At 39.5% G+C, this 27,283-nt stretch overlaps 1 protein-coding gene across 1 annotated transcript; it reads left to right on the forward strand.

Annotated features, from left to right (window-relative positions):
- Positions 1 to 2,749: 2,749 nt before the first annotated feature.
- zgc:73226 (uncharacterized protein LOC402792 homolog) lies at positions 2,750 to 22,633 on the forward strand. The gene is made up of 6 exons (XM_061733291.1): positions 2,750 to 2,944; positions 11,065 to 11,215; positions 12,016 to 12,097; positions 14,484 to 14,557; positions 15,184 to 15,330; positions 21,888 to 22,633. Exons 1-6 carry the CDS (start codon positions 2,902 to 2,904, stop codon positions 21,934 to 21,936), a joined length of 546 nt encoding a protein of 181 aa, XP_061589275.1. The 5' UTR covers positions 2,750 to 2,901; the 3' UTR covers positions 21,937 to 22,633.
- The last annotated feature ends 4,650 nt before the right edge of the window (positions 22,634 to 27,283 follow it).

The raw sequence follows: 27,283 nt of genomic DNA on the forward strand, positions 1-27,283 counted from the left end.
CAATCTGAGATTGATATGTTAGAGAAAAAAAAATAAACCCATGCTTAAAATCGTTATCAGTGTAGAGATCAAGAGCCTGTATCTGAAATGTAATAAACAGTAAAATGGAACACTACGGTGGCCGAGACCCGCCATTGCTGAAAATAAAAGTAACGCAGCAAACAGAAACAAACGCTGCTGCAAATAAAATAAACGCTTTGCAAATAAAATAAACGCTGCAAACAAAAAGAAACGCCGCTGCAAATAAAAGAAACGCTGCAAATAAAATAAGAAAACGATGCAAATAAAAAAGCCACAACGGAAGTGAATTACCAGGGACTATTTTTGCCGATGCACCAGTGTTGCACATTAAAAATTACACGTAGCGACGTTGAACACTAACCTTTTCACTTATTTTCTCGTTCGTTGTTCTTCTTATTCCTCGCTCTTCTTATTTCTTCCTTTTCACTTACCTTTTCGTCGTCTTCTTCTCCTTTCACGTAAAAAACACCGGTGCATCAGCAAAAATAGTCCCCGGTAATTCACTTCCGTTGTGGCTTTTTTATTTAGGTCGTGTTTTTTTTTATTTGCAGCTGCGTTTATTTATATTTGCAGCGTTTCTTTTATTTGTAGCGGCGTTTGTTTTTATTTTCAGCGTTTATTTTATTTGCAAAGGGTTTATTTTATTTGCAGCAGCGTTTCTTTTTATTCGTAGCATTTCTTTAATTTTAAACAATGGCGGGTCTCGGCCACCGTAGAACACCAACTCATATTTTAATTCCCCCATTATAATAAGCATGTGGACAAATTTGTTGACAGCCTTCAGTAAAGAAAGAAAAACCAACAACGAAAAAATTTGAAATTGACAAAAAAGCCCAGAACAACTTCCAGAAAGATTCAAGAGGGAACATTCAAGATCAAGATCCATCAGTGTCAGATCGCACCATCCATCACTCTGAGCCAAAGTGGATGACTGAGGACAACTCCACTGCTAAAAAACAATTCATAAAATGTGAGAGTGGAATTTGTATGAATGCATATTGACAAGCCACAAAGCTTCTGGGAGAATGTATTTTGGACAGATGAGGGAAAAAAAATAAAAATAAAAAAAAACCATACCAGATGTATCTTCACTGATACAAAGATGAAGCCTAAAATAAAAAAAGGAGACAAAAAGAAGAAGCTATGGTGTAAATAATGGATGGGGGCTTGGTTATGTTCTGGGGATGACCTGAATCATCTTGGTGTCTTTACACAAAATCTTGCAAGATGATCAAAGCATTCTGGGATTAAATGTGCTGCCCAGAGTCCGTTGCAGGTCATGGATCCTCCAACTGGACAATGACCCAAAACACACAACTAAAAAAGAATGATTAATAACAAAACATTGTACTGTCCTGAAATGACTTTCTGTGAGCCCTGATCTAAATCCTGATGGAAATCTTTGGAAAGAACTGAAGTGTGCAGTCTGGAGAAGAAACTTCAAACCTGAGACACCTGGAGCCAGGGCCGCCGCAAGGGGTGTGCGAACCGTGCGACCGCACGGGGCCTCCCGCCCCAAGGGGCCTCGCGCTATGGGCCGTTTTTTTTTTTTTCCTTTTTTCCCTTATAAATATCAACAGTCACGTTCCATTACAGACCTAAATGTGTGCTAGTCTGTGCATATCAATAAATATATGTGCAATGATGCGCGTGTCTGTTGTTCAATACAACTGATCAGACCAAGCGCAGACACAAGCTGCTCTGATCCAGACGGGGGAGTTGGAACAAACTTTCACACAATGTCGAGAGAACGAGACAGATTCAGGAAATTTCCATCAGAGGATGAAAAAAGAAAAAAAACTAAAGAAAATGGAAGAGTTTAATGCCTCTCTGAAAGGCTTGTTTGATAAATTTGTTACAAAAATCACCGATCCAGCCGGGTCTCAAGCAGCCGTGGGGCCCCGCGTCGAGGCAAGAGATGATGATGAGGCAGGGGAAGGTATCCAATATTTTGCTAATTGTAGAGTTAAAATTGCGCATATAGACACCCGATCCGACCCGAAAAACCCCAAAAATTTTGCGTGCGCTCGCCACGCTCACGCGCGAGGGCCCCCCCCAGCCATTTCGCACAGGGCCTCGCAAATCTCCCCGGCGGCTCTGCCTGGAGCAGTTTGCTCATGGGGAGTGTCTACAGGTGAAGAAGTCATACTGAGAGTTACGGAAATCCTTTGATTGCAGTGATTGCTTAAAAAGGTTGTTAAACAAAGGTAAATTGATTCAAGGGCAACGTCAGGGGACCTTGGATTAACAAGGAAATTGTCCAGGCCAGTTTATTGGTTCATTTCTTTAAATTATTCTGCTTAACTAGGCATAGTCTGATTTCCATCACTCAGTTTTGAGTTAATAATCATTTTTTAATACTTTTGTCAGTTTCCAATTATTTCAGTGAGGATAATGGGATTTTCTTTTCTTTAATGGAAAGGCACCGACAATTATGATATACGAAATAACATCGACCTATCGCATTTCTTACATAAGCATTCAACATTTTAGCAGGAAAAAAGGCTTTTGTGTACATTTAATTTTAAGAGCGCCTGTTAAGCTGAATGAAGTTTACAAGGTAAATAACAGGGCTGCGTCATGCTCCACGTGTGGTCTTTTACCTGCTGAGCTCTCAGCCTGTTTTGTTTACCTCGTTTCTCCTGACACGTGGGCAGGGATGAGGGAGGGAGGGAGGAGAGGAGAGGACCGAGGGAGGGGAGGGGTGCAGATTAGCGCTGTATCGGTGCCTGGTGTCGAAAGCATAGATCCAAACCCGGGAGTGACTGAGGGAGGCTGGGACAGGGAAAAACACCCATTTCAACTCCTCGTACTCCTCGGCCAGGGTCAGCATCTCTCCGAGCTCCATCTGCAGCCCCCTCTCTTCTCTTCTCTTCCAGCATGTCTCTGTCCGGCACGCAGACGCCAGAGGACGGCCTCTATGGTGAGTGATCCTGGTGAACTCACCAGGCCTTTGTTTTGCTGCTATAACATGACAGAAAAAGAAAAAGCCTTTTGTGTTTTATACCTTTTTGCCCAACTGATCTTTACTCAAATCAACCGACATCAAGTCAGTTTTGTGCAGATTTCAAGAAGCAAATATCATCAGTTTGAGTAAACACTATAAAAAAGTGACAACATTCATCCCCTCAGTGGGTTTTTTACTACACATATTCAACCTGTGCTTGTGCTCAGTGGAGACACGATAAACTAAGAGCCTGACAGACTGAGAGCAGGTGCTTCACGCAGAATAAGGCACTGCCACTTTTACAGATGTCATTGTTGTTGCAACTTACACCGTCATTGTGTAAACGGATTCCCTGACTCACCTGTTTGTATCCCTGTAAACCAATTAAGCTGTGGAGATTTTCTGACACTTATAGCTCCACTATTCAGGCTGCACATTGCCTGGCATCAGTTGGAGGATGCTGGGGGAAAACATGTGGATCAATGTGATTGTCAACTCGACACGGAGGGGCCGTTTTTGAAAATATCGATGGTGCGGGGAGGATGTGGGACTCAACAGCCAATAACTGATTTATTAAATAGCGAGCGGCATTATAAATTATAACTTTAAAGTATTCACGACTCCGTGATAACATAGTACACATTGGTAAATTTACTGCACTCATATAGTGCTCGTCTAGCCTTTTTAACCACTCCAAGAACATTGCAGTAAACTTTACAGTACACTACAAACCATATTCATTCATAGACACATTTGGACAGCAGTGAACACCTGTAAACAGCCGGATATCAAACCTTCTGATCGGCTGACGGCTGCCATACATAATAATAATAATAATAATACATCTTCAGACTTAGCCTCCTCATTGTTTGAATGGCCCTTTTTTAACTTAAACTGATTTTTTCAGTCAAACCCATTGCCTTTGCTTTATCACAAAAGCTCATTTTAAACCAAACAGTTATTTTTTTTTTTTTACACGTTTCTTTATTGGGTAATCCATGTAAATTATATTACACAATAAACATTTCTTTTAAAGGGTTCGACAGAATACCCCGTTTTATATTTTACCATACACACTCAAAAAATAAATAAATAAATAAATAAATAACTAAATAAAATAAAAAAAATAAATAAATACAATAAATAAGGACACAAAACAAACACCCCAAAACACACACACTGCAAAATACGTAATTATAAACAGGTCCCAAAGTAAGTACCAATTACCAATCAAACTCTGACTGAAGACAATAATAATAGGAAAAATAAAGTAATAAACTAAAATACAGGACATGCAAAACAGCAGCAACAAAAAAAAAGTTTAAAAAAAAAAAATAAATTTAAAATCATACTCTCGATCTCGTTCTCACCTACGGTGTTGAAACTGATGGTCTGTTGGTGTCACCTGTAAACTCCCTTTTATCCGACCATTACTTAATAACGTTTGAATTTAATTTTGTTGATGTTGAAGTGCAAAATAGGAGGTATTATTTTAGCAGATGTTTGTCTGATGAAGTTATTGTTAAATTTAGGGAGGCCATTGCTTATCTTACGACAGTGCGAAATAGTGATGTAGTCGAGGCCAGTGACCTGGGTTCTACCTCTGCAGATGTTGATTTCCTTGCTAGTAACACTGCTGATTTGTTGCATTCAGCTTTAGATGAAGTTGCTCCTTTGAAAAGGAGGGTTTCTAGCCACAGGAGCTTAACTCCCTGGTACAATTCAGATATCCGCATGTTGAAACAAAACGTGCGTAAAATGGAAAGGAAGTGGTACTCTTGTAGGTCTGTAGACTCTCATCGTGAATGGAAAGATATTCTAATAGTATATAAAAAAGCCATTCGCAAAGCCAGAACAGCTTATTATTCAACGCTGATAGAGGATAACAAAAGTAACCCACGTTTTCTGTTCAGCACTGTAGCCAGGCTGACAAAGAGTCACAACTCTGTTGAGCCGTGCATTCCTGCAGCTCTCAGTAGTGAGGACTTTATGGGCTTCTTCAACAGTAAAATCGCGAGAATTAGAGAAGAAATCAACCAGCCGGTTGTAGGTGTTTCTTCAGCTTTAGCGACTTCCCTAGGCTCTGACTTGTCTCTAGACTGTTTTGATCCTATAGACCTCCCTGAGCTGACTTCACTCGTTAATAGAGCTAAGTCTACCACATGTATGTTAGACCCCATCCCGACTCGTCTATTCAAACATATTTTTTCTCTTATTGGTACGACAATACTGGACCAAATTAACTTATCCCTAAGTTTAGGATATGTACCACAGGTTTTCAAAGTCGCAGTAATTAAACCTTTACTTAAAAAACCTTCTCTTGACCCAGACACCTTAGCTAATTATAGACCAATTTCCAACCTTCCATTTGTGTCTAAAATTCTGGAAAAGGCAGTTTCAAGCCAGTTATGTGACTATTTGTATAGAAATGATCTGTTTGAAGTCTTTCAGTCAGGGTTCAGAATGCATCATAGCACAGAGACAGCACTTGTTCGAGTCACGAATGACCTCCTTATGGCCTCAGATAAGGGATTAGTGTCCATACTGGTTCTACTGGACCTCAGTGCTGCTTTTGACACTATAGATCATGGCATTTTACTGCACAGGTTAGAGCATGTTGTTGGGATTAAAGGGACAGCTCTATGTTGGTTTAAATCATATCTATCTGACAGGTTCCAGTTTGTTCATGTACATGAGGTTTCTTCAGAACAGTCAAGGGTCTGTTATGGTGTTCCGCAGGGTTCAGTGCTAGGGCCAATCTTGTTCAGTTTATACATGCAGCCGTTGGGAAGTATAATCCAGAATCACGGCATACACTTTCATTGTTATGCTGATGATACGCAGCTCTATTTGTCTATGAAGCCGGATGAAACAGAACCGTTAGTTAAACTTCAGGCATGTCTTGGGGACATCAAGGACTGGATGTCCAGAAATTTCCTGCTTCTAAATTCAGATAAAACAGAGGTTATCATTCTTGGTCCAGAGCATCTTAGGAAGGGATTAGATGGTGTTGCGATGGCTTCCAGTGCAACTGTGAGAAATCTTGGTGTTATTTTCGATCAGGATTTGTCGTTTAAACCATATGTCAATCAGGTTTGTAAAATAGCCTTTTTCCATCTCCGTAATATTGCAAAGATTAGGAAAATCCTCTCACAGAGTGATGCAGAAAAACTAGTTCATGCGTTTGTATCTTCTAGACTAGATTACTGTAATGTGTTGTTAGCAGGATGTCCAAGTAATTTGCTGAATAGGCTCCAGCTGATCCAAAATGCAGCAGCACGAGTACTGACAGGAATTAGCAGGAGAGACCACGTCTCTCCAGTGTTAGCGTCGCTCCATTGGTTACCCGTAAAATTCAGAATCCAATTTAAAATTGTATTACTTGCGTATAAAGCCCAAAACGGCTTAGCTCCGCATTATTTGCAAGACCTGATAGTGCCTTATGTTCCTGTCAGAGCTCTCCGTTCTCAGAGTGCAGGTTTACTTGTAGTTCCTAGAGTATCTAAATGTAGATTTGGAGGGCGGGCGTTCTGCTATCAGGCGCCACTACTATGGAACCAACTTCCAATCTGGGTTAAGGGAGCTGACACCACCTCCACCTTTAAAACTAAACTTAAAACATTTCTGTTTAGTAAAGCCTATAGTTAGTGTTTAGTAAACCTCTAGCTGGTGTTGGTAAATCTCTAGGTAGTGTAAACTTTAGTGTGTCAGAGTCGCTCCTGTGGTTTCTTGTGCTGGCCCCCCCCTTCTCCTCCCTTTTCTCTCTTTTGTCCATGTTGCAGCATCCTTTGCCGGACACCGGAACCTGCAGGTGGTCGTGGGTGGCTTGTAGCTTGCATTACGGAGCACAAGTCTTTCCCCGACCCTGCACCCCAACCTGGGACTTGCTGATTGGGCCGGAGCTTCGGGAGCTGCGTGCTGGCCTGCGGTCCCCACCCCTGGTCATCCCGTTGCTGCCCCCCCCTTCTCCTCCCTTTTCTCTCTTTTGTCCTGCAGGTGGCCATGGGTGGCTTGTAGCTTGCATTACGGAGCACAAGTCTTTTCCTGACCCTGCACCCCAACCTGGGACTTGCTGATTGGGCCGGAGCTTCGGGAGCTGTGTGCTGGCCTGCGGTCCCCACCCCCGGTCATCCCGTTGCTGCTTCCACCTGCCTGCTGTGCTGTTGCCGTCCCTGACCCACCAGTCTGGCCCTCGGCAGGAGGGTCCCCCCTGATGAGCCTGGTCCTGCTCAAGGTTTCTTCCCTCCTAAAGGGGAGTTTTTCCTTGCCACTGTTTGGCTTAAGGTTTTTCTCCCACTAGGGGAGTTTTTACCTGCCATTGTTTATGTAATAACTGCTCGGGGGTCATGTTCTGGGTATGGGTCTCTGTAAAGCGTCTAGAGACAACTCTGCTGTATTAGACGCTATATAAATAAAATTGAATTGAATTGAAAAAAAATAAATAAATAAATAAGATAAATAAATAAAAATTAAAATAAACTGACATAAGAGGAACCCTAAAAAAATTAGACATGGTTAGCAATATCATACTTCTCTGTAATTAAGTTAAATCAGATTAAATTAATCTTCCAAGGATGCCAAAGAATTAACAAAAGAAAGAATAGGTTCCCAAATATAAGAAAACTTATCAGAGCAAACAGTTATTTTTGTGCTTCAATGCTACCATTTCAATTTCCTTAAGCTAAATCATTTTTAATGCCTAAACCTAACAAATCAGTAATTTGTTAGGTTATGTTTAGGCAACAAACCGATACATTATAACCAATCCGGTGTAGAAGACTGCTGTGTCTGATTTAGCACAGCACCAACATGAAAGGATAAGTTGTGGGGAACCACCAGAAGTGTTTCAGTTCTACACTGCAAAATTCAAATTGTCATGTCAGGTTTCATTCAATTGTCATAGCAGAAGAAGCTGTAGTAAGATGGCATTAGTATGACTATAAAGCACCCAGACCTTGTAGTTTTTGTGCAATTTTGCATCAAAATAAACAGCAGTTGACACAGTACTCTGGGACCACAAAAAAAGCAGCAGTTTGATGTAAACAATGCGGGAAAATGTGATGCAATTTTCTTTTAAAATCGATTTGAGCCTTAATCTTTTAGTCTGTTGCTATTTAGGCATTCATAATCTGGCGAAGCAAAAATGAATCTGGTGCGCTGCAGTTCAATGAGTCGTAAGCGTCCAGCTCTTGTCCACATTACATAAAGCTGATTTGGCCGCAGCACAGATGAATGTGTACAGGGCTGCGCCATAGAAAGTGATTTAGTACTTCTGAATGGCAACAGATAAGTCAGGCAGCAACGCAGTGGTTATGTCATAACTCCCCCCTGTAGAAAAATAACTAGGGCAATGGCACAGTTCCCTCTGCCCCCCCTCCTCCAGCACCCTACAGTGCCTACTAATGCCTCTACCCCCTCTGCTGCTGTTTGTGTGATTACACAGTGTCATAAGCCTGGCGAAATTGAAGATTAGAGAGATCAGATGGGGAGGGGGGGGTGGGCAGGCAGATGAGGTGAGATATGTCTACCTGTGTCAACAAGACAAACTTACAATGCATCAAGAGAAACACGGGGAGGAAGGTGAATGGCTAATCTGAAACAGAAATAAGATCTTACATAAGCAAACATGTTGTCAGCCTGAGTTAGCCCTGCGCGCTGTTTAGCTGTGGGCTTGGGCATGCCATGCACACCAGCGTGCATGTGTAAATCTCTTCCAGCTCCTGCCCCCAATGAGCCTCTGTGTACACTCATTCATTCAGTTTGCAGTAAACCCTTTCGGAAGTCATTGACAGAAAGAGACAAACAGTGTGTTTCTTGTCTCTGGCACTTATTTCCTGCATGAATGTGCCTAGTGCAGAGTCACACATCTGGAAGCCCACGCTGCAGTGTTTTACAGGCCGCCAAATGTCAAGTCAGGACATCGGCGGTGCAGTTTATGAGTCAGCATATGTCTGTGCCTAACAACACACACCTGTCTAATCTGTGTCCAATCCACTCACGCCGATGCATTTTAGAAGGAGGCAAATGGACCACTGCACCTACACATGTCTCCTCTCAGTAAAATTAAACATGTGAAAGGATGAATGGATGGGTGGGTTTGAAAGTCCAAGGGTTGATTGAGTTGCATGCAAACACTCAAGTCATCATGGTAAAGATGTAACAATAATATTCACAATTTCAGACTAAAGTACTGTTTTACCCATTATATTAAAAAATAACTGAAATACAAAACAAAACAAAACAAAACCCAGCATTAATAAATATTCACATAGGGAAAAAATACAAAACAGAACAGACATGAAGGTACGACGGAGTATTAGGGCCAAACAAAAAAAAACAAAAAAAGGAAATTACGAGAATAAAGTCATAATGTAATGAGAATAAAGTCGTAAAATTACGAGAATAAAGTCATAATATTAAGAGAATAAAGTCGTAAAATTACGAGAATAAAGTCATAATATTACAAGACTAAAGTCGTAAAATTACGAGAATAAAGTCATAATATTACGAGAATAAAGTCGCAATATATTCTAAATATATAAATATAACTTCACAAGATGCTCAATATTCCTCATTTTAACACAGGGAGAAGAAGCTCTTCCTGTTAGTTCTCATGAATTATATTCTCATAATATTACGACTTTATTCTCGTAATATTACGACTTTATTCTCATAATATTACGACTTTATTCTATTACGACTTTATTCTCGCAACATTACGACTTTATTCTCGTAATTTTACGACTTTATTCTCATTATATTATGACTTTATTCTCGTAATTTCCAATTTTTTTTGTCTTAGTTTGGCCCTAATACTCCGTCGTATGAAGGTGATGCAGGGATGGGTTTTTAGTTGGTTGCAATATGCATTTTCTTTCACTAGATGTCACTATATCCCAGAAGCTACTACACCAGTATAAACGAATTATCTATGTGTTGCAAATGTGCGCATTTTAAAGTTTTTGTCTTTAAAATTAATCTTTTGGCTTTTTTCCGTATTCTGCAAACCCCTGAATATGATCATATTGAACCACCGACATCATCCTTCCAGCAGATGATACCATCTGAATGAACAATGAATTTAAATTTGGTGTTTTTCATTTTTGAAAATTATTCAGTTTCAAATTAAATCAAAACTTGCAACACATTTGTACGGAGCCCCTCTGGTGACATAATGCGTGGCCACACATTAATAACTCGTGGCCACGAGTAATATCTCGTGGCCACAAAATAATCAATGCGTGGCCACGCATTATGTATCTCGTGCCCACGCATTATTTTACTCGTGGATGGCATTATAACCTACTGTCTGGACTTCGTGGATGCAACTTCTATTTTTTATAGTCTATTTATATTAAAGAGCAAGAGTATTGTCATGGCGAGTGTAGTAATAAAATGTGACATTTGAAAAAAATAAAATAATGCGTGGCCACGCATTAATTATCTCGTGGCCACGAGATATTAACTTGTGGCTACGAGTTATTAATGCGTGGCCACGCATTATTTTATTTTTTTCAAATGTCACCAGAGGGGCTCCGTATATTTGTTAAAATATTTGACATAAATTATTTCCATCAATGTTTTCAACGCACATTTGTTTAGGTGCAGAGTAGAAGTTAATGGAAACAGCAAAAACATGGTGTGAAAAAGAGAAATAGGAATAATTATTAGTATTGAAGTTAAAAAGAGTTTGCTGACATGGATAATGTATCTCAATGTAAACAATTGATTTAAATGTATAGAGTTATTCACTTTTTACATTTCAACTAATTTATAGCTGATTTGTGTGTGTCCCTCAGAATCAGAATCAGAAAGGGGGTTTATTGCCAAGTTTGTCAACACACACAAGGAATTTGTTGTGGTGATTGGTGCAATACAGTAAGAATAAAAATAAAGATAAAAAATAAAAATATAAAAGCAAACAAATATATATGGAGATAAACTGAGAAACTTTACAAAAAGTGACGTAGGATGACAGATGACAGATAAAATGTATAAACAGAAATGAACAGTATAGGCAGAAATGTACAATATGAGGTTTTTAAAGTGTCGGATGTGAGTCTCTACAAATGTTCCGTATGCCTACTACTCACCAGGGTCCTGGGTGGAGCTGGAGGAGCTGATCGCAGCCGTGAGCCGAAGGGAAAGTCTGACAGGGCCACAGGACAGCATGTCCTCTACCCTGCAGGGGGAGCTGGAGAGGATCCTGCTGGAGGCACAGCTGGAGTGCGAAAGAATCAAAGACAGGTGATGGTGCAGCAGGACGTTATATTTGTAGTTGTTGCTTAATTTGATAGGTTTAGTCACATCACAGGGGGGGGATTAGGTGTAGGAAGCAGCATTACAATTTAGGAGCTTTACATATTTGTAAAAAGCTGCTTCCATGTAGGGCTGGGCGATATATCAAGATTTTAATATATATCGATATATTTTCAAACGAGACAATATCGTTTATATTGATTATTAAAAAAATATTTTTTATGATTTTGATATTGCTTATTTTTTGACAAATTGACTTGAATGTTTTATTTGAGATTTGCACAAATGTTTTGTTATTTGCACTGTCAACCTCAGTGGAAAAGTCTGCCTGTTACTGTCTACATTGTATTAATTGCACAGTGTATTTTAATGTAATTGTTATGCAGGAAAGGGATATTTGTTTTATTTTATTCAAGAAGCATTTTTATTCTATATATGCAGGCAGTTTATTTTTATTTCATTTGTTTTATACATTTTGATATTGTGCAGACCTCTGTTAATAAAGGTACCTGTGTGACATTTGGCACGAGGCTTTGTATTAAAACCGACTGTTTTTTTAAGGGTTTGCCTCAGAAAAAAATGAAGCTAACAGAGATGCTAACAGAGATGCTATGCTATAATGCTTTGGGGGAAACCCCAATTATGGCACAGAAAAAATATCGATATATATCGAGTATCGCCATTCAGCTAGAAAATATCGAGATATGACTTTTGGTGCATATCGCCCAGCCCTACTTCCATGTATGATGCATTTCTTGCCACACTGTAAACGTCCATTTGTTGCACAGTCCACCACAGGCGGTGACTCCACAGTCCACTGGTTCCCCAAGACCAGGCAGTGAACAGGACAGTGACTGTGTCCCCATACAGGTAGACATGTTCCTCTCTCTGTCACACTAGTATTTCCTGGTATCAGACTGGTTGTATTACACAGAAAAGTACATTTGAAGGCCATTTTTTAAATGCTTCCAAGCTAGCAAAGAGAGAATCACTAGTAGCTACTACTATTGCAAAAATGCGTGTAGCATTTGTCGTGCTTTATTTCTAGTGCAGCAAAATTGAAGACTGAGCTCAAGCTGAGAACGTTTACAACAGGTTCATTAACTCTTATTTATTCTGCAATTTTATGTGGTGAAGGTGATATAATATTTTCCCCATTCTTATATTTGGTTGGCAATAAAATATGGAAACCTTTTTTAATAACTGGAACAAAAAGCCAAGGCCATTGTGAAGCTTGGCTTAATGAGAGGATTTATTTTCTTCGTCTTTTAAGTAAAAGATTAAAACATGGCCTTGATAGTCAAGGGGTAACCAACATACTCTATGTTGTTCAAATTTATCAAGTAACTATCTTGCTTGCGTATTCTCAAAAGCAGAAAAGAATCTAACTTCACTGTGAACAGATTATAAATATTTTTAAAGTCAACACATTTAGCAATTACAAAATATTTTTAGATTGTTACATTACACTAGGGAAGCAATTCAACTTAAATCACATTTATATTTTATATCAAATCTTCTCAGGACTGCAGTATTCAGGACCCAAATACAAGAGATCTGACAATAGGAATAACCAAAAAACTTTAATTAAGCAAAAGCTCAACCAAAATCACTGCCAAGGCGGGATATTCCATAAGAGCAAAAGTCATAAATAACAGGTGGGGAATGAGAAACAATTCACACAGAGAAGCACAATAGAGAAAACATTGCGAGTAAAACAGTCAAAAAGACAATGGACCAGCAGGGGAGGAAAGAAAGGCAGGACAATATGCAGCCACAGGTGATATTAACTGGGGAAGAGACAAACGGAGAGGGAAAATAACTGAACGCAGAACAGGCCAAACAAAGAGAACCAAAAATCCCTTCAAAATGCAATATCAACAAAGCAGAATCACTGAAATAAAACAATAAGAATCAGAAGTTATGTAAGTAAAGAACTTGTGAAAACCAACAGGAACCCTAGAATGACATGACAGTTCTGGATGTTGTTTTTAACAATCTGAGGTCCCTGAAAATAACAAAAACACTGGCTAATTCAGGAGGAGGCAAGGCTGGCGAGGGAGACAAACTGCAGAACTAAAATTGCCAAATGAAGTAGCACTGTGGTGAGCACAAAGTGGGCAGGATCTACGAGCGCCGCCTCACTTATACAGACTGTCAATTAGGTGCTAGAGACTGAACTTAAAGGAGCTTGAGGCAGCATTGAGGCAGGATTTAGGAAAAAAATTCGTATACGTTTTAAGTTTTCTAGTAATAATGTCAGATGAAGCGTTCCAAACCAAAAAGAATGAGCCCTCTAGTGTATCTCTCCGTTGCCTTGAACAGGCTGTGTGCTGCAAAATGTGCTGCAATTCGGGCCCAAATTTCCCGCGCTGGGCTGCGGATGTGACGTCACATGACGCTGCATGCACGTTCTCCCTGTTCTCCCGTGCCGGTGTCGGTGCTTTTTTTTCCCACCTGCTTTTTTTTATCGGAGGTCTCCCGTACGTGATGACGTTCCGTCTTGTGATTGGCTTTTGACCGTTTGCGTGAAAAGACCAGGAACAGAGTGACTACAGCAGCCGAGAGAGAGAGAGAAGTCATTGAAAGAAGGTCGTGTCGTGAACAGCAGTTACAGCAGCATTTATTTAGTTATTAGTCAGTCAGTTAGTTAGTGTAGAGTTTTTATTCAGTTAATTAGTTAGTTAGTTAGTTTAGCCATTGTTATTTTATTAGTTAGTTGGGAAGTGTATGTCTCTATATGTTCTCATTGTTGAATCTGTAAATGTCTAAGCAAAATAGTCATAATACATTATATAAATATAATTTAAAAAATGTAACGTCAACTAAGCGCTCACTGATTAATCCGCAATTGCCAAAAAAGACGTTTTGAATGTGAAGACATGGTGAAAAACTACCTTCCTAGCTTAACATGGCAAAAAAATACCATTGCAGGGAAAAAATGCACACTTCCGGGGAAAATATTTCAGCCCGATACAATCTCGTACTCACCGGCTTCACTGTTGGCTGCAGTACCCCCGACGGCCATCGTGGCGAAGGGTGGCGCTAGAGAGTCTCATTTCTTAAAAGGAGCCTCATGCTCCTTTAAAGACTCAGTTTTTATCATCTGAACGGAGACTTACAATTTTGCATTGATGATCATCAATATCAGTCATTTATGTACGTTTGTTTAACTGTGAGTTGGAAAAGAAAAAAAATCACATCCAGAACTGAAAGAGATTTTGAATTGTTGTTAACCTCTCGTCATTTGCTGCAGGAGGAACCTGACAGGAGAGCGGACGCAGAGTGGGTGTGGGACTGGTCCAGCAGACCTGAAAATATGCCTCCAAAGTAAGACCAGTTTTCTTTGTTTATTGTGATTTTTTTTTTTTTCCCACATATGCCAAAGTAATCTTTAAAGGCCAGGAGGTAAACAGATTAGCACTGAATAAACAGCAAATATGTTAACAAAGAATTTTAATTAAAATTTGGTTTAATTTAAAGAAGTTCAAACTTCAAAAGGTTCAACAATAGGTTGAACACCAAAGATCAGTGGCGTTGACCTGAAAAGCTTCCTCTCAAAATTATTTATTCATAGATTATTCTAAAAAAAAGTTGAAAATCAACAATGTGGTTGAAACCTCAGCCCCATATAACGTCAAAGAAAACGTAAAGTTCCCGTTGCCTTGTGTGTTTATTGGGTCTAACTTCAACAGCACATCATGTTTGTACTTTTCTTTATGGATTATACTTTTGAAGAACATCAATCACCCTCATTTATGTGTGCACAACCATACTTTGAATTTAATCTCCTCCTAAAATAAGTCTGTTTTACAGATAACAGCACTCAGACAGCCAGTATCTTCCTCCGCTCTCAGTCTTCTCTCTCATGCACTTATTATTATATTTGTCTGTTTTTCTGTTTTTCCATCCTTGTGCATCTTTTATTTCTGACTCTCCGTTTTTCCCTTTTGCAGAGAGTTTGTGTTTCAGCACCCGAAGCAGCCGAGCTCCCTCAGTGTTAGAAACACAGAGGTGATGAAGAGAGGAATCTTCTCTTCCGATGTTCTCCTCATTCTTGTTCCCTCACTTTTGGCTTCGCACCTGCTCACGCTTGGAGTCGGGTGAGACGAGTAGACAAAAACTCTCTTTTTGCCATATTATTGTCACCTGCCTGCCTTTAGTCATTTATATGTTAATATTATAAAGAAAACACTTAAAAGGCTGGTGAGTTATATCTAATGTGTCTGTTAAATCTTATTTTAGAGGAATTACTGAAATAAATACAGGAAATTACCAAAAACAAATGCAAATGCGCACAAATGCAAATAAAAAGAAAAAACACAAAATGTACAATTTGCATTATTGAATTGTGGCATTTTTCCGCATTGTCGTTCTCAATCATCCACCACATAAACCTGATTTTTTTTTTAAGATCATAATTTGTGACGTTTAAAGACATTTCTTAATGCCCTTAATGGTGTTATATATGCCACTTTGTGAAGCAATAAACTCTGATTACCACTGAGGATTAAATTAGCATCTTGGCAGTTGTGATGAAGGTTGAAGAGGTGGCAGATGGCGTCGTCTGGCCTCTCCAGGTGCCAGCAGGGTTTCTGCAAGTAGTGGACAAACAGAATGAGCAAACAAAGCACATTATCCATTACACCAAGGATTTAGTTAGAGTTAGTAGAGTGCTTATTTAAAGTTCCTGTAGAAAACATTTAAAACTTTTACTACTGCATCAAACCGCTACTTGCTATAAGTGGGTTTCCATTTGGAAAGACCTAGGTAAGATCCAGTGACTTAGCAACATAGCACTCCGTACCACTTGGTGGCAGTAGTGTAGCATAAATGAAGACGGTAACGATAAAACATTGGAAAAAAGTTGGAATGGAGTTAAGGCTGAGTTATGGTTCTGCGTCAAAACGACGCCGTGCCTACGGCGTGTGGTACGCGTCGACGCAGACCACGCGCCGTCACTGACGTGCACCTCCCAAAAATTGTAACTACGCGTCGAGGCGACGCAGACCAAACGCAGACCGAGAGGGCTGTGATTGGTTCGCTTGGTAGCAATGCATGTCCGGTTTCCGGTTTGAAGCAGTCGTGAACTTTCAGCGCTCTTTTCTTCGTGTATGTGTGATTTTTTTTTATGTTTTGTTTTTTTTGCACAATAGTTGTCTTTATCTCTTTGATTCACTGTGACCGGAAAAAGTCGGATAAACCATTCAGGAAAAGATCGCTAACTAGCGGTCACGGGGGGTAGTGCACCGCGGCGAAATGGAGTGACGGAGAAGTCCGAAGAGTTCGCGACGCTGTCACGGTGACGGCGTCACGGTGACGGCGTAGGCACGGCATCGTTTTGACGCAGAACCATAACCAAAGATCCTCTATACACAAGATAGCGCATTGCCGTTACTGGCAATGGTATGAAATGGTATACACTTCCGGTCTCCTAAGTGGGCATGGCCGCCCCTCTCCACCTCCATCGTTTTGGAACATACAACACTAGATACAGTACAACTTTCTTCCAAAAAGACTTAAATAATAAAAATAACAGTATTATTAAGCAAAGAAGCAAGTTTTATTTTCGTTTTAAACTTCATTTTATCCGATGGGAAAACGATGAGAGCCAAATCTCACGAGAGTGTGTTGCTCAGACAGAGACAGGTCTCAAACAAAGTTAATTTTCTCCTAATCTGTCGGTCTGAAAATTGCCATTTTGGTGTCAGAATCTTCAGAAGGTTTTTGGCTTTTGGAAAATGGGTCCCATATTTACTTAGGTTACTATGGGGCGAAGGAATTGGTAATAATCTGTGCTCACGTTCACTTTTCCCATAGGACTCAATAGACTCAGGACCTACTTCCTGTCTCCTAAAGGGGCGTGGCAGTCGTGACGTGACACAGATACAGGAAACACAACCATAGTGGGCTGTTTCGTTTATTGAACGTCTCTGCCATAACTCAGGCTTTAGAGGGAGCTGAGAGGGTTGCTATTTTTCCGTTAGCTGTTGGTAAATGCTTATGGGATCCTTGTATATGATGGTGATGATGATGAGATGAGACCACTCAGAGCATGAGAGGGCTGATGAACATCATCTCCTGCTCCTAATCAACACTGATGTTGATGATGACTCGGTGATGTTGACCTCCCCCACCCTGCAGGTTTTTTGGAGCTTCGGTCGGGACCCCACCAATACAAAACCTGCTTTAAGTGAATAGATGACCACGTAATGATGCCCTTGCAAGACAATGGGGCCTTGTCTTTCCTGCACATAAACTCTGTTGGATCTGAAATGGTCCAGGGTCACTAAAACGGACATGCAAGTTCTAGGTTTTTCTTAACTAAATAATTCAACTTTTTTGTTTAAAAACAGTCCTGGACAGAAAGAGGTGTACTATAGTCCAGTGATTCTTAACCATAGGGCCGCGGCCCACACTTGGGCCGCGAGCGCCATCTAGTGGGCCGCGAAAAAAAATTCAGTTTTGTACGTGTGGGCCGCGGGGGCCGCGGGACTGCATAGCAACTCCCAACCAAATGAGGAGAAGAAGACACTCAGCTAGCTGTACGTGTAATAGTAAGAGAAATGGTGTGTATTTACAGAGACAATCCTTCATTTTGCACAGAGTAGGTTTAGATCCGCCAGGATCAGGGATCGATTAATTGGGTCTGCGCCCAGAGCGAGCGAGCGCGGCGTGATCATTTATCCCGGCGCGTCCCCGCGGCCGGGGAGGTCGGCTGAGGCTGCCGCTCGGGCGGTGGGCTCCGTCGTTACTGCTGAAGGATGGTAGATGTAGATGCGTGGGCTGTCGTGTCTGCTGGACTGGACTGTTCGGGCTTTCGAAAAAGCATCAGAAAGTAACTGCTGCAGCGCGACCAGAGAGCTGCGGTGCGGGCTGTGCCCGTCGCAGCTGATCAGGCTCGGATGAACCCGACACACTGAGTCCTGACAACTTATTAATGTAAATAACTTAAAGTAAAATCAAACTAAGTTTTGTCCTCGCTGTATTTTTAAATATGCAACCCGGAATGGACAAATTCATCCTGTTCAGTCTTCCCACTGGGACAAAACCAGTGTCTCATACGTTCAGAGACCGTGGCGTTCAAAGTGCGAAAGTGAAACGCCACTGAAACAAAACACAAAGTTTTTCATCAAACATATCCACTCAAGTCTGAACTGAAGTCACAGAAAAATAAGCTGAGCATCTTAAAACACCCATGTTTGGGTCCAGATACAGCTGTGAAGCAGCTTTCTCCACAGTGAACATAATTAAAACTAAATATCGTTTCAGGCTCATCAATGAGCACCTTCACATGCATATGAGAACCTGAACCTGAACCTTAAATTGTTAAGATGTGTTTATATTAATTTAGTATAAAAATGTGTTGAGACAATTAACAAAGAAAAGGGGAAATTCAAACTGCTGGTAGAGAAATAAAACAAGATAGCATTTGAAAAATAAAATAAAATCTACTTTATTTTTAAGAGAAAAAAATATGTTTAATTCAAGTTAAACATGTTAATTGGCAAATATGTACTTTTTTTAATATAACAGTCAGATGCAGATGTTGATACAACTATGAGGCTACTTGAATATATATACACACACACACACACACATATATATATATATATATATATATATATATATATATATATATATATATATATATATATATATATATATATATATACATATATATTATGATGTTCTGGACCTTCGCTTGAGTAAATTTTCTCTAAATGGACCTCTTAAAGTTGAATACCCCTGCTATACAGTGTTTATATTTAATGGGCCCCGGGCCACTCTGTACTGAAAAAATTGGGCCCCAAGGTCAGAAAGGTTAAGAACCCCTGCTATAGTCTGCTTGAGATTCAAGACGTGTTTGAAAGGTTGCATCGTAAGCTCCATTAAAATACATCCTGACTACAAGTAGCCAGCTGTTAGTACATGTGTTCATACCTGGCATTGAATAGTTTACCCACAAGCCTCTTGGGTAATCAGATCGACCTCCCTGTTCTGTATGCACATAAACACGCGCACCGTTTCCCCTTGACAACACAAAATACAATGTTATTTTCGATTGCCAAAGGCAATAATGAAAATAATGAGGCGTAACACAGAGAAGAAATAGAATGAGAGCTTTATTGCAGTCATTTGAGTACAAAATCAAATGAGTCAAAAACCGATGATGTTGGTTTAGTAGGTGGTTCCTGAATTTGCCACCGTACGCATTTGTGGTCAGTCTACAAAGAGAATGTGGACACAAGTGTCCCAGACCACCTTAAAATGTGTGCAGAGTTGGGCTGCAACCACCAACTATTTTGGTAGTCAACACATTTGTAGATTATTTTTTCCACGACTAATTAACAATGATTACAGTATAAACCAACAGTGCTTATAGAAGAAGTGCCTGGTGGGATTTTAAAGGGATAACTGCTTCAAACTAGATGTGATTGTTCATGATAATTCAAATTTAATTTTGGTCCTGCAGACCTGAAACGTTATAATAAATGTGCAAAGATGCCACTCTATCGGTTATTTACGCTTCTCCTCTTGTCTTGTTGGACTATATAAAATGATTTAAAGTGTTTAGATAAATATTTGACAGCTTTTCCTCCATTTGAGTAGAGCCAGATTTTATATGCAGACAAGGAGAGGTGGTTTGTTCATGAGGGCGATCAGGTGACGAAAGACTACAGTCGTGACAGATTTGACGGTTTGTAATACCCTCTGTGTAGGGCTGGGCGATATATCGAGATTTTAATATATATCAATATATTTTCAAACGCGATATGGTACGAGACAATATCGTTTATATTGATTATTAATTTTTTTTTTTTTTTTTTATGATTTTGATATAGCTTATTTTGTGACAAATTGACTTGAATGTTTTATTTGAGATTTGCACAAATGTTTTGTTATTTGCACAACTGTCAACCTCAGTGGAAAAGTCTGCCTGTTACTGTCTACATCGTATTAATTGCACCGTGTATTTTAATTTAATTGTTATGCAGGAAAGGGATATTTGTTTTATTTTATTCAAGAAGCATTTTTATTCTATATATGCAGGCAGTTTATGTTTATTTCATTTGTTTTATACATTTTGATATTGTGCAGACCTCTGTTAATAAAGGAACCTGTGTGACATTTGGCACGAGGCTTTGTATTAAAACTGACTGTTTTTTTAAGGGTTTGCCTCAGAAAAAAATGAAGCTAACAGAGATGCTATGCTATAATGCTTTGGGGGAAAACCCAATTATGGCACTGAAAAAATATCGATATATATCGAGTATCGCCATTTAGCTAGAAAATATCGAGATATGACTTTTGGTCCATATCGCCCAGCCCTACCTCTGTGTGTAATTGTCCAATCAGCATAAAGTCCTACCACCAGTGGTCCCGCCCCTGCTGGGGGGATTTCAGCCAGGTTCAAAGTTGCACAAGATTTCCCCCACAAACTCATGTATCAGGTGTTTCATTGCAATCTCTATGGGTTCCTGGAGGGAACCTCCGACCAGCAAACCAGTGACGTCAAAGTCGAACAGACCGCTTTCAGAGTTAACTAGGGTCGCCACCCGTCCCTTGAAATACGGAATTGTTCCGTAATAGGGAATTAAAAGTTGTGTTCCGTATTGAACCAATACAGACACATATTATGCTCTTATTTATTTATGTCATAATATACAGGTGAAGGTCGGAAAATTTGAATATATTGCAAAACTTCATTGGTAGTAAATTCAACTTAAGGTGAAACAAATATATTATTTCCCACTACATGCAAAGTGAGATATTTCAAGTCTTTATTTGTTATAATTTTGGTGATTATGGCTCACAGTTTATGAAAACCCCAAATAAAAAAATCTGAAAAAATTAGAATATATTATGAAATCAATAAACAATTCAATCATCAAATTATAACAAATAAAGGCTTAACATATCTTGCTTTGCCTGTAATGAGACTATGTAATATACATGTATTAGTTTCACCTTTTAAGTTGAATTATTGAAATAAACTAACTTGTACACCATATTCTTCACCTGTAGGCTATAATATACATCTGGGCTGATGTGCACAAATATACATAGCATAGGAGGATATTTCATACTTGCTATATGGTTGTCTGTCTGTACAGTCATGCAAGTTCAGTGCTATTAAAGCACTTTAAATCAAAGCGTTTTGTTTTTTCATATAAAATAAATACATTTCTATGCATTTTAGAAGTTTTGGGGATGTCCCTTTTTTTGGCGCCTGCGCTGCTGAAATTGGGGTGTCCCTTATTTTTATTTCTGAAAGGTGGCAACCCTAGAGTCAACATGACTACTGCTTGCAGCATCTGGTTCCTTTCAGTTGGCTTAAGAGTAAAGAAAATGTTTGCAGTGAAACAATTGTGCCCTACAATACCAAAATTTAAACATCAAAAAAGTTTCTGTAAAGGGTGGGAAATCAAAAACATGCAGCTCTACACTGCCCCCTGTGGCCAGCCGGGGCACTTGAGGGGATCAGGCTGGAATAACGTGACCCTACCTACCAGCTACGTGATGAATCTTGGGATATGCCTACAGAGACGCTGCCATCTTACAATTTCTAAACCAAGAATGTGGCAATGCTATAACTAATATACCTGTTTCCTTGTGAGACTGGGCTGAATTCCTGCTTTTCCTTTTCTCTTTTCAGGATCTACATTGGAAAGCGATTGGCTGCTTCTACAACCAGCACACTGTGACACTGGCTGTAGGCCAGCGTTCCTGTTTGCTAACCATCTGTACAATAAGGTCACAGTCTGCCCTCTCTCCTGCATTAGTTTGCCTCCTTCCTTTGTCATGGGGCAAACATAGGACCTTGCCCGTCCGTACCTCTGTCTCTTTGTTCATCTGTCTATCCAGCAGTGATCTGTCTTTTATGTCAGCCGTTTCTGTTTTTTTGTCAGTCTGTACATGTCGTAGGGCCTAGGGAGCGGATGGATGTTGACCAATGAGTCAGACTGAGGTCACCATTACTCTCTTGGCGAGTAATACTGATCTCAAGCAGCTAAAGCATAATTAGAGGGAGAGATTGCCCAGTTACAAGAGGAAAGAGAGCAAGAGAACAATAAATCCCTTTGATAAGGAGAGATGAAAATGGTTTTGTTGGGAACAGATTGTTCCGACAAAATGAGGTAGGTAATATGTGGTAGCCATTCTCGTAACCTCTGAAAAAGCAAAGTGTCTATCATTTGTCAAAAGTAATGAGTCTGTAAGTCCGTGCTGCTAAAAGTGGCTCTCGGGTTTTTGTGCACCCTGATGGGGAATCTAACATAGAAACTTTTAGTTGGCTGAGTGAATGTAGGAATGGTTCTGATTGTGCTTTTTGTCCCATAAACCAATTAAATGTTTGACCCCGACGATCACGATCCCAGTAAATTTCACTCCTCGAAATCTTAACGTGTCTCTCGTGTCTTCATTTTTTTCCATTTCTTTCCCCTTCACATCTTTGCAGTATCTGCTGCATACATATTAATATTTTTTTTTTTTTTTATAAATACAGGATATTGAAGCCTTTTTCAGCCAACAATGCACAAAGATTTGCTGAAGTAAGCTTTGGCTCAGGTACAATATGTATTTTTAGTTTGTTAACTTGGTAGGCTGGAGATTATTTGCAGGCAGGAATGCCCAACAAAAAGTGAAATGCTTTTACAAGCCATTGTTGTTAACAACTTGTAAATGAACCACAGCATCTGTTTAAACTTTATTCTTGTTTCCATCTGAGGTAAATCACAGCAAAAGACTCTCTTGGGTGGCTCTGACAAGCCCTTTAGTGTTTATGTTGCTGGATGTGTTTATGCTCAGATTCCACCAGTAATGACTTGTCCGCTCGTCTAACCAAACTCCTGCATAAATGCTGTGACATCACACCACTGCGGCTCTCCCCCCTCTGCATTAGTCATTCGTTACCTCATATTAGACACTCTTTTTTTTACCCCCACCCCCTCCCCGCCCCCCAACAAGCTGACGCTTTAACGGTTAACCCGTCATGGATTTGACATTTTATTGGTTTCCCGTAAACCAGAAGCTTGTTTCCTCCTAACATCTCATGAAAATACTTTGCTCTGTGTTTGAACGGAGGCTATGAGAAGCACACTGAAGTTTTGCTGGTTGCCTAGGACGTAATGGTGCCCATTTGTTGTCCAGCCTGACCAAACCCAGCAAGTTTATCCCCCATTAGCAGAGTGTTTGATCTGAGGGGTCCTGCTGAGCTCGTTAAGCTTCTTCTAGACGCTCCGAGCTGACGATGCAACTTTAAGCCTGAATAAAAACAAGCACAAAAGCACCTGTTTTCCATTGAGACAACCACACGTAACGTACCGACATGCACAAAACTAGATATGGCAAATCACGAGCATACATTTTGACATTGGTTTGGGATAGTTAAGAGCAAGCGGAAACACTGGGTTTGTTATTTGTGTGCTTAAGAATCTGAAAGGTCTTGTGAAGTATTGGCAGGAAAACAATGCGTTTACATGCACTCAATAACCCCTTTAAAACCCGAATATTGGCAATAACCTGAATTTGCACGGCCATGTAAACACCAATAACCCCTTTGAATAACCCGAATTACCTCATATTCCGATTTTTTAAAACCCGAATATGACCCCTGGGTTACTCCTTTTAAAACCCGAATATTCTGTCATGTAAACGCCAAACGGAATATCCCCATCAAACGGAACATGAATTTGTTTTCTGCGCATGCTCTTTTCGCAAGGAATCCTGGTCTTTTGAGTCCAGGAAGTTCTTATAAACACGGAGAAACGCAAGACCACGCCACACTTTTGGAGTGAGGAGGAGACTAATCACTTCATAAATGTAATGAAGGATATGAACATTTTGTCATTTGTAGATGGTAGAAAGTACCGGGATAGCGAGATTTACAAGAAGGTGAGCGAAAAGTGGTGCGAAGCAGCATTTGTTTTGAATTAATATACAGGAAGAAGAAGCGAAAATTACGCTAATTGCGTCATCACGTTCTCCGTGCGTCGCTGGTTTGATCGGGATATCCCGAATGATTGATTACCATGTATACAGGGATAACCCTGTTTGCTCACGCATGTAAACGGAATATTCAGAATGTTTCAGTAACTGGAATATTAGCAATAACCCGAATTTTGACTGCATGTAAACGTAGTCATTGGAAATAATATTTAATCTAGGGGGTAGAGATGCACCTATCAATTGGATGGTGATTGGAGTAAGACTTTTTTCCGCCAGTACAGGCTAAAATTGATGGATATTTTTAATTTAAGTACATCCATCACATGCACAGCCTTGATTTTATTAGTTTATTTATTTATTTGATGGAGGCAGGGGGCCGTAACTGTAGAAGCTTAAAATACTGATAAATCAGATTGTTTTTTAGTCGAAGTCAAAAAACGAAATATCTGGGGTAATAAACTTAATTCAACACCCAGAACAGGATCGACCTGCTGAGGATCCCCAATGTTATGAAGCTAACAAAGGTTCAGAGATTTAAAAACAAAGCCGCTGGAGCACACAGCCTGCTTGCTTGCAATCTTTTATTATTGATTAAGTTTATGTATGGAGTCGTTTATAGCTCAAGGAATAAAATCAGATTCAGTCAAAATTCCTATCTGCAGGTCAGACCTTTAAGAAAATCGAGAGTTGGAATCAGCAAAGATAATTGCAAGCGGTTCATCTCAACCCGGGAGTTTTCTTCTCCAAGGCTAAACCATTTTATTTTTCCAATGTGCAGAAATCTGTATTGATTTAAAAGTCGGATTTTTATCCTGCAGATTTTATTAGTTTGTCTTATTTATATTGAAATAACATGCACTGTATCACATCACTCTAACTAACGCTGTGGTTTCTGCATCTATGGTTATTCCTTTTTTTTATTCTCAGATGTTAGGAAATCATGTTCAGCAAATATGAGCATAAACATTTCCTGATGTATTGAGCTTCTTACTGTTCATAAATACAGCAATAAGAAGCTGCCAACTTGAATTAGTTGTGGGATCAATGATTAAACAGTTTATAGTCACCATTTAGCTATTAATAATCTTTTAAAGTTGCAATATATAAAAACTTGTTGAATAGGAGTATTTAACAATTAACCTGGCAGATTAAAAGTCTGCCATTTCTAGCACAGAGGAAAGATAACTTGATAGTCCTACACTCAGGCTTTGTTGTTGTAAAAGCACCAAGTAAAATACCTATTTGTATGGAGAATTGTGCACTCCGGAATAACATCCATTATCTTTTTGAGCTCTAATTATTGATTCATTAATGAAAAACATCACTTTACTGCTGCAGCTTAAAAAGGTCTTTAATGTTGAAGGTTATTTTTCACTGTGTGGGTTTTACCAAAGGTTAAAAGCTTTTTAATATACGTATATGTTTATAATTCATGTCTGTATACAAAAGAACCTAATCCCTTTGTTGATTATTTTTGCTAGAATAGGCTCCAGCAGATCACTGGGTACCAACAATTACTTGATTTACAAGTACTTTATTTATCCCAAGCTGGGAAATTGTAGAATTGGAGGAAAAGAGATGGATAGATTTGCTTTTAGTATTTGAGAGACCCTCCAGAAATTCAAAAACCATGTTTCAGAGGCATTTATATCATATTTAGAGGAATACAGCCTCCCGAGTGGGCTGGCCTGCTGTGTTTACTTAGTTCATGGCCGCAATTTATCTGAAAAATCGGATCAAAATTTTTTTTTTAAACACACTCATCCTCTCAGTGAAGCAAAACATGAAGTTGAAGATTTTGTTTCGCCATCTATGTCTACTGCAAGGTTCTGAAGCTTGAGCCATTCATTTAGATCAGGGGTCGGCAACCCGCGGCTCTAGAGCCGCATGCGGCTCCTTAGTGACGCCCTAGTGGCTCCTGGAGCTTTTTCAAAAATGTTTGACCTTTTTTTTCCTTTTTTTCATCTTTTTTTCTTTTTTTTCCTTTTTTTCTTCACTTTTTTTCCTTTTTTTTCTTTTTTGCTCGAAATTTTGACTTTTTTTCTTGACATTCTGATTTTTTTCTCGATATTTCAACTTTTTTCTTGATATTTTGACTTTTTTCTCGACATTTCGACTTTTTTCTCGAGATTGTACTTCAACATTAATCTCGACATTTCGAGTTTTTTGTCGAAATTTCGACTTTTCTTGATATTTCACATTTTTTCGCGACATTTCAACTTTTTTCTCAACATTTCGACTTTTTTCACCAAATTTGGACTTTTTTCCCGATATTTACGCCTTTTTTCTCAAAATTTCGACTCTTTTCTCAACATTTCCGCCTTTTTTCTCGACATTTCAACCTTTTTCTAAAAATTTTGACTTTTTTCATGAAATTTTGACTTTTTTCTCTACATTTCCGCCTTTTTTCCCGAATGTTTGACTTTTTTCCCGACATTTCGACTTTTTTCTTGAAATTTTGACTTTTTTCTCTACATTTCCGCCTTTTTTCTCAAAGTGCATAATGAAAATAAATCTCCCCCCAGTTCTAACTAATATAGAAACATGCAGCATGTGTTGCCTTCATTCTAAGGCTGATACAAGACTTTTCATTTTTTGCGGCTCCAGACATATTTGTTTTTTGTGTTTTTGGTCCAATATGGCTCTTTCATTATGTTGGGTTGCCGACCCCTGATTTAGATAATAGTGCACATGCATACGCTGAAGGCCTCAACAGCCTTACTGTCCATTGCCTTTGAACAATGCCAAAGTGAATTGTTGGTGCATTGATTGAGGAAAGTTAAACTCTTCAATGTGAGTGTTAATCAAAGTTCAGCGATGCATCCTAGGTCCTAACCGAACAGATCATACTTCGGGCAAACAGAAGGAAAGACTATTATACTGTAATCAGCCCACCAGTAATTGTGGTCGTATCGCGACCTGCCCCTCAGAAATAAGGCCCAGAGATAAGTTGCAGAGATAGTGGACGAATCTGCCAGTCATTCCACTTCTGTGATTGTCGACAAAGCATAGTTTTCTATACTAGGTAATTACCAGCTAGCCTTTCTCAATGTCCGAGTGAAATCATCCAGGCAGAGCCGTACCTCAAGCTTGTGATCCCCCCCA

This window comes from Cololabis saira, chromosome 11 (assembly GCF_033807715.1).
Source record: "Cololabis saira isolate AMF1-May2022 chromosome 11, fColSai1.1, whole genome shotgun sequence".
Taxonomy (NCBI): domain Eukaryota; kingdom Metazoa; phylum Chordata; class Actinopteri; order Beloniformes; family Belonidae; genus Cololabis; species Cololabis saira.